Source organism: Rattus norvegicus, chromosome 8 (assembly GCF_036323735.1).
Source record: "Rattus norvegicus strain BN/NHsdMcwi chromosome 8, GRCr8, whole genome shotgun sequence".
In the NCBI taxonomy this organism is placed as follows: Eukaryota; Metazoa; Chordata; class Mammalia; order Rodentia; family Muridae; genus Rattus; species Rattus norvegicus.
The window spans coordinates 123075267-123083358 of record NC_086026.1 but is presented as its reverse complement, the minus strand read 5'-3'; the positions used below and the strand labels follow the sequence as shown (position 1 = coordinate 123083358).

Genomic DNA, 8092 nt, shown 5'->3' with positions numbered 1-8092 from the left:
AGCCAGGGCTACACAGAGAGACCCTGCCCTGTCTGGAAATGGAACTGTAGCATGATTGGCTTGTGTGAGACACTCGGCTTGTGTGTGTCTTTGTGACCCTTCGGAAGAGAGGGGATTGATGGGGCTCCCGCAGGGTCTGGATGTAGCTCTGGCTGTCCTGGAACTCTATAAAGACCAGGCTAGCCTTGAACTCGGGGATCCACCTGCCTCTGCCTCTAAATGAGCACAAGGATTAAAGGCGTGCACCACCACACTCAGCAAGGGAAACTCTTGGTGTGTGTGTTGCTTGAGCCAAGAAGCTCCAAATCATACATCCTAGACACAGGGACCTCTCAGAACGTGCGTTAGAAACACAGACCGCATAGAAGTCAATACAAGTTAGGAGAACCCTGAAGGGACCTGCACTTACGTGCTCATACTCACGTGAATGAACGCACACATACACACATTTAGTTAAAAGTAACGTCTTAGGGTTTTACTGCTGTGAACAGACACCGTGACCAAGAAAAGTCTTAGCAAGAACAACATTTCATTGGGGCTGGCTTACAGGTTCAGAGGTTCAGTCCAGTATCATCAAGGTGGGAGCATGCAGCATCCAGGCAGGCATGGTGCGGGAGGAGCTGAGCCTTCTTCAGTTGAAGGCTGCTAGCAGAATACTGACTTCCAGGCAGCTAGGAGGAGGTTCCAGCCCACGCCCACAGGGACACACCCACACCCACAGGGACACACCCATGCCCACAGGGACACACCTTTTAATAGTGCCACTCTGGGCAGAGCACACACAAACCATCACAAGCAGTCAAAGATTAATACGGAGAGACTGGAGATGGCTTTTGCTGCTCTTGCAGTGGACCCGGATTCAAGCCGCAGAGCCCATGTTCACAGTCGTCTGTAACTCCAGATCTAAGGATCCGATACCTTCCTCTGACCTTTGCTGGCCTCAGGCACACACGTGATTCCTAGGCAGACATTCAGGCAGAATAAACCTGGAAGAAAGAATTGAAACCTGTGGTTTACAGAAGATTCAGATGGGACGGTCAGTTGAAGGAAGGCACCCCAAGCCATGGGCAGCCATAGGCACCCGGTCCACTGAGAACCAGAGAGAGTTGGGGTTGCCAGGCAGCCCCTCGAAGCCAGTGGGTGCTGACGGTGCACCGTAGTTGTGGCTCACACAGCACTGATGTGTCCCTTCTAATCCAGTCAAGGAGGTAGCATGTAGGCGTCCCAGTCGTGCCTGACAGAGTAAGTAGAGAGTCCTGGCCTTCCTGGCATGGAAGAGGGTTTGTAAGAGGTAAGGCACGCCATGGATTGTCCACTTGGAGAAGCTGCTGTGACGTGTAGACCCTGTAGCACCAGTAGATAAGTGATTTCTCCAGAGAGGGAGGAAGTGTGGGTGCCCGTTTGCGGGGATGAGAATTCTACGCTGTCGGTTGCACTCCGGGTATGAATGTGGCCACCGCTGGTGATAGTTTCTGTTCTCAGATTTTGCTACAAAATAAAAAGAAGTTTGAGTTGGAGACAGGTGGCACGGCTCAGTGGGAAAAACTTTTTGCCAAGCCCAATGGCTTAGTTCCATCACTGGGACCCATGTGATAAAGAGGCTGCTGAAGAGTGTACTTGGATCTCTACCTCAGACCTCTACATGTATGCCTGGTTCATTCATGTGGACACCACACACACACACCCCACACACGTAAATAAGTAAATGGGTGTAATTAAAAAACCACACTCCACATATCTATTTTTTTATATATGTCATTTACCAGTCAAGAGTCCAACCACGAACAGCAGCCGTGTTTGACTCTGGCAGAAGCTTGGCTCTTTGCATGTTTGTCTCGGGTTTCTGACCGACCAAGGTTTGAGAGGATTGTGGTAATTGCCTGCTTAGACCTAGTAGGAGCTGAGATTTGAACCTGGGTTACTTCATCAAATACCTCACTAGCCTGAGGTGCTGAGGCCCTCTATCTACCATTTGTACCACACCCCGTATCCTGCCCAGGCGGGTGTCTGTCCACTGCGTCTCATTGGTTCAGCTCGATCTATGCCTTACGCTTTCTGTACCTACAGGATAGGATCATCTGCTCTGAGATGGGTTCCTCTGACAGTCAGGTCAGAATCCCGATCTCCGTCCTCAGTGTCTCAAAGAAATCCTTTTCGGCCTTTTTGAGACACTTCATGTAATATTAACGAACACACCAGGCCTTCTGTCCAAGTTAATTTTTTATGAACAATATGTCTGATTAAGCTGCCTGACGTACGGTGGCTGGTACCCGTTAGATGTGGGGCCCCCCAACTACAGGGCTTGGTTGAGGATTTTCTTAGGTGATACTCCCAGAGTGCACATGTCTTAGTCGGCTTAGGAGAGGTTGCTGGAAACGCATGGGGTGGAGAGACCACCTTTCCCTGCACCCCCAAGAGGGACCTCCCTGGCCTGTAGGATTTCCTTCAGGTATGGGGGAGCAAGTCCAGCAGACTCAGAGCTACTTTGCATCTGAGTAAATGTCCCACACAAACCTAGCTGCAGGGGCGACCACTTCTGAGACAAAGCCACTCGGCCTTTGCCAGCAACTCTCAGTTACACATCAGCGGGTGCCAGCGAGCGCGAGAGCCCTGCAGGTCTGTCGGAAGCTGCTGTGCGTTGAGGTAAGAAGTGATGTCCCTTCCAACACCTCAAGGTTTTGCTTGTTTTTCCAGCTGAGCATTGAGCAGGCGCAGACTGTGGCAGAACAAGTGGAGATGAAGGCCAAGGTGGTCCAGTCGGAGGTCAAGGCCGTCACGGCGAGACACAAGAAAGCTCTGGAGGAGCGTGAGTGCGAGCTGCTGTGGAAGGTAATGGGCTTGGGCTACTATTTCAGCTTCCTCAGACTGCTCCCTCAGGCCTGGCCTGTGTAAGAACTCCAACCTCACTTCGGGATCTGAGAGGCCCAAGCTCTAAGTTTAGAAAGAGTTGGTAATTTTCCAGAAAGTTTGAGGTTGGGGGGGGGGGTGTCCCTGGAATGCTGGGTGTCACTCATGGAGCAAAACAACAAGAAATCCTTTCAGAAGTTCCCGGGGAGCCAGGAAGGGCCGAGGCTCAGGTTTTCTGTTGTGCACTCTGAAAAGGAGGCCAGCCAGAGGGAGACAATCAAGACTCTTGTTAGCAGAGGGCTGGGTAGGAAATAGTCCTTATTTTGGGTGTCCTGGCTGGTTGCACTTCTTGACCCCACGTGGTAAAGCCTCCCTGTGTGTGTGTGTGTGTGTGTCTGTCTGTCTGTCTGTCTGTCTGTGTTTGTGTGTGTCTGCATGTCTGTGTGTCTGTCCGTCCGTGTCCATCCCTGTCCTTCCTGTTGAAGTCAGGGAAGATAGCCTAGCATACCGATGGGCTTTCAGATAGCAGTCAGCTTCCGGAAGACTCCTACCCTATAACCAGCACCTTAGCCTTTCTGGTTCTATGTCCTTCTCGAAGCCATGACTACCTTTGGGCTGGCACTCAACCCGATTCTTTGGCTGTTCTGATGAACACAGGGTTGCAAACTCCTTTGTTAAGAGAGCCCTCCTGTTGGGTGGCTTGTTTTTTGATCTAGTACTGTGGTAGAGATAGCTTCTTAGTCGGTGTCTCCCCGCCCCTCCCCCTCATTGTCCCCACCAAAAATACCCTTAAGATTGAAATTTTTAAAAATTTGCGTGGGTGGGCTGGAGAGAGGGCTCAGTGGCTAAGAGCGCTGACTGCTCTTCCAGAGGTCCCGAGTTCAAATCTTAGCAACTGCGTGGTGGATCGCAGCCATCTGTAATGAGATGGCGCCCTCTTCTGGTGTGTCTGAAGACAGCTACACTGTACTCATAATAAATAAATTAATATTAATTAATTAATCTTTTAAAATTGCGTGGGTGCCGTAAGGGTATAGGATCCCTCCAAAACTTGAGTCTCATGCCTTTTAGGTAACTGCACCTGTGAAGCCCAGAGCAGGTGGGTTTCTGTGCGTTCAAGGACAACCTGGTGTTTTAAATAGTGAGTTTCAGACCAGTCAAGGCTACATGATTAGACCCTACTCCCAGGACCCCACCCCAACGAAATGAGAAACAAAGTAGAAAGAGAACGGGAACTTACTGCTCTTCCAGGGGTGCAGAGTCAATCTTCGCTTCCCAGGAATCTCGCAGTTCTGTCCTCTGGGCACCTGTACTCAGACACACGCGTTAAATTAATTAAATTTGTTTATTTTTAAATCCAGACCTCAGAAAAGTTGGCTCTGTTTCCATAGTTGACTTTCTGTAGCTCTCAGCTCAGGAGCACCAAGAAGCATGGGAATTGATTTTTTTTTTTTTTTTACTTCAGGGGGTGGGGTGACTTACTTAAGACGGCTGACTGTCAGGGTCTGAGTGCAGAAAAGAGAAAGGAGGAGATGGTTCTGTTTCACTGTGGGTAGTCATCTATTCCCACGCACACCCCGGATATGGGGTGGGGGGGCTTCCTCGCACGCTGCTCTCCGGGCTTGGTCCTCAGTTTCTGTCTGTTCCCTCTCCCCCACAGGTGGAGAAGATCCGGCAGGTGAAGGCTAAGTCTCTCTACCTGCAGGTGGAGAAGCTGCGGCAGAATCTCAACAAGCTGGAGAGCACCATCAGCGCCGTCCAGCAGGTCCTAGAAGAGGGCCGAGCCCTGGACATCCTGCTGGCCCGAGACCGGATGCTGGCTCAGGTGCAGGAGCTCAAGACCATCCGGGGCCTCCTGCAGCCCCAGGAAGATGACCGAGTTATGTTCACACCCCCCGACCAGGCCCTGTACCTTGCCCTCAAGTCTTTTGGCTTTGTCAGCAGTGGGGCCTTTGCCCCACTCACGAAGGCCGCGGGAGATGGCATCAAGCGAGCCCTTCAGGGAAAGGTGGCCTCCTTCACTGTCATGGGCTATGACCACAATGGTGAGCCCCGCCTCTCAGGAGGTGACCTGATGTCGGTGGTGGTCCTTGGCCCTGATGGAAACCTGTTTGGTGCAGAAGTGAGCGACCAGCAGAATGGGACCTACGTCGTGAGCTACAGGCCCCAGCTTGAGGGTGAACACTTGGTATCAGTGACGCTGTATAACCAGCACATCGAGAACAGCCCCTTCAAGGTAGTGGTCAAGTCGGGCCGCAGCTATGTGGGCATCGGGCTCCCAGTGTTGAGCTTTGGCAGCGAGGGTGATGGCGAGGGTAAGCTCTGCAGGCCCTGGGGCGTGAGTGTGGATAAGGAGGGCTACATCATCGTGGCTGACCGCAGCAATAACAGAATTCAGGTGTTTAAGCCCTGTGGGTCTTTCCACCACAAGTTTGGTACCCTAGGATCTCGGCCCGGGCAGTTTGACCGACCGGCGGGGGTGGCCTGCGACGCCTCCCGCAGGATCGTGGTGGCCGACAAAGACAATCATCGCATCCAGATCTTCACCTTCGAGGGCCAGTTCCTTCTGAAGTTTGGCGAGAAAGGAACCAAGAATGGGCAGTTTAACTACCCGTGGGATGTAGCGGTCAACTCTGAGGGCAAGATCCTGGTTTCAGACACCCGAAACCACCGCATCCAGCTGTTCGGACCCGACGGCGTCTTCCTGAATAAGTATGGCTTCGAGGGATCTCTCTGGAAGCACTTCGACTCCCCACGGGGCGTGGCTTTCAACCATGAAGGTCACCTGGTAGTCACTGATTTCAACAACCATCGGCTCCTGGTTATCCACCCCGATTGCCAGTCTGCCCGCTTCCTGGGCTCTGAGGGCACTGGCAATGGGCAGTTCCTGCGACCACAGGGTGTGGCTGTAGACCAGGAAGGGCGAATCATTGTCGCCGATTCCAGAAATCACCGTGTGCAGATGTTTGAGGCCAACGGCAGCTTCCTGTGCAAGTTCGGTGCTCAAGGCAGCGGCTTCGGGCAGATGGACCGCCCCTCAGGTATCGCGGTCACCCCGGAAGGATTGATCGTCGTGGTGGACTTTGGCAACAATCGAATCCTCATCTTCTAATTTCTGTGTCTTCTGGGTTTTTCTGTGTTCAGGGTGCGCGTGTGTGTCTCGTTTTTGAATTTCAAAGAAGAAATCATCTCAGGGATATTTGGGTTCCCCCCCCCCCTTATTTTTGTTATTATTTTTTTTAAAGAACAAAAGTACAACATCGCCTAAGTCCTACCTCAGCTTTTTTTCCCCCTTTTTTTTTTTTTTTTTTTTTTACAGATGAATGTAATTCTCTTTTGTGCAGGGATTGAACCTGTGAAGTGATAATTTCTATCTACCTCAAATCTTTGCATTTCCTTCAAGAGCATCCCTCTGTGCTCCCCGTTGAGTCCACATCCCCTTCCCTCACGAAGGCGTGGGAGGCACAAGCCAGTGGTCCTGCAACCTTGAGGGCACTGGAAGCATATGGTGGGGGGTGCGTTTTGTGGATTGAGCCAAGGAAACCCAAAAACTACTAAGTGAAGAGGAGACTTATAAGATGTCGGAAGATAGGACTTAAAATTCCTAACTGTAGTGCATTTGTGTTCTTGAGAATACTGTGTTTGTCTATGTGGGGTTAGGTTGTGCTTTGGTCTTTTATTTAGGGGAAAAAAGACTGTTTTATCGATGCAACAGAGCTTTCTACTCAGTGTGTCTAACATCCTCATCCCTAGGAGATATGGTTGTGGCTTGCTAGCCTAGAAAAGCAGACCATTCATGTTTTCGGGTGTCTCCCCTTTGTATCTGTAAGGAAGGGTGTGTGTGCGTGCGTGCGCACGCGTACACCCACACGCACAATTTTGTGTTTCAAAGCAGTCTTTGCTTCAGGAGACAAGCTGGACTTGACACGTGACATCCTAAGCAAACTTCTTCCTGGTTTGCTGAGTGTACATTTAGCTCAGGACTCTCAGTTGAAAGTGTTCTCAAAAGTTAAGTGTCTTGTGTTTTTTGTTGTTTGTTATAAAGACTTAGGTATAAGGAATTTAAGTTAACCTTGTTCTCAGAGAGAGGGGCTTTTCAGATGTGGACCAGGGTGCCACAGAATTGGGGGTGCTGGAGAAGTGAAGCACCCCCACATCAGGGATGGTTCAGGAGGGCGGGGGTGGGGTGGGAGGACCTTGTCCCCATGAAAGAGGGTGTGGTGTGGTAGGCAAAGGGATAGCTTTTATTTGAGAAGCACAATTTTTTTTTTCCAGCTTTGGAAGTTCAGGGAATATAGAAGAATGTCTGAGTGACAGGTAGGAGCACCTCGTTCCCTAACCCCTTGGCTCAGGCCTCTTTCTCAGGACTTTCCTTGTGTCTGAGTGGAGTCAGACCTCAAGGTTAACACAAACCCCCATTCCTCCCCTGAGGGCCTTTGAATGTAAAGGATTTACAAACCAAACTACCCCAACAGGAAGTGTAGGACACAGTATATGTTTCTTTTTTAAACCTGTACCAAAGAATAGAAACTTGGGGGTGTGTGGCTCCCATCCCACTGAGGGCTGATTTATTGTAAGCCACAGGATGGGTCTTCTTGGCATTTATCTGTCTGAGAATGAGGACCCACCGTGGTCCTCTGTACTCTCCTCACTACTAAGATCAGACCAGATTTGAGAGAGGCTCTCACGTCACTGGCTAAGGACAGAAAACTGCCTGAAACACACCAGAAGCTCCGTTTCTGCGCACAATGGAGGGGGCAGAAACTTCCCAGAGGAAGAGGCAGTGGGGAACTGGGGCGTTTCGTGTGCTTTCGTAAACTATGAAGTTCATTCACATGACTTTCAGGATTTCACAGTGATCTAAGTGGGGCGGCGGGTGCTAGGGTCTCCTCAGCCAGGAGAATGGTGCATAATGGAGGAATCCCAAAGGTAGCTTCAGCTGCTGACCCCCACTTTAGGTTCCTGGGGACTCGAAAGAGGGTTACAAGCTCCTTTTAAAATTTAATAGCGGGCCCTTCCCCAGTTTATATCCCTTTAGCCTTTACTATGTCACCTAAGTGTTAAACTGATTTTTAAAAAATTTGTAGAACAGAACCACAAACAACCGGGAGGCAGCCTGCTCCTCCCCCATCTCCCTGACAGACCGCCCTTAAACACTTAGTGTAACTAACTGGCTTTACATTCTTTTTTTTTTTTTTTTTTTTTTTGGTTCTTTTTTTCGGAGCTGGGGACCGAACCCAGGGCC

General features: G+C 50.5%; 1 protein-coding gene across 2 annotated transcripts in view; it reads left to right on the top strand.

The window, feature by feature from the left end:
• Trim71 (tripartite motif containing 71) overlaps positions 1-6860 on the top strand; it is a 52518-nt gene extending 45658 nt beyond the window's left edge. The window contains exons 3-4 of one of the 2 annotated variants that reach the window (XM_039081294.2): positions 2695-2829; positions 4508-6860. In XM_039081294.2, the coding sequence (XP_038937222.1) occupies positions 2737-2829; positions 4508-5959 (1545 nt within the window). In that variant the 5' untranslated portion in view covers positions 2695-2736 and the 3' untranslated portion in view covers positions 5960-6860. The remainder of the gene's footprint in view (positions 1-2694; positions 2830-4507) is intronic. The other variant, NM_001191801.1, reaches the window with a different exon arrangement.
• The last annotated feature ends 1232 nt before the right edge of the window (positions 6861-8092 follow it).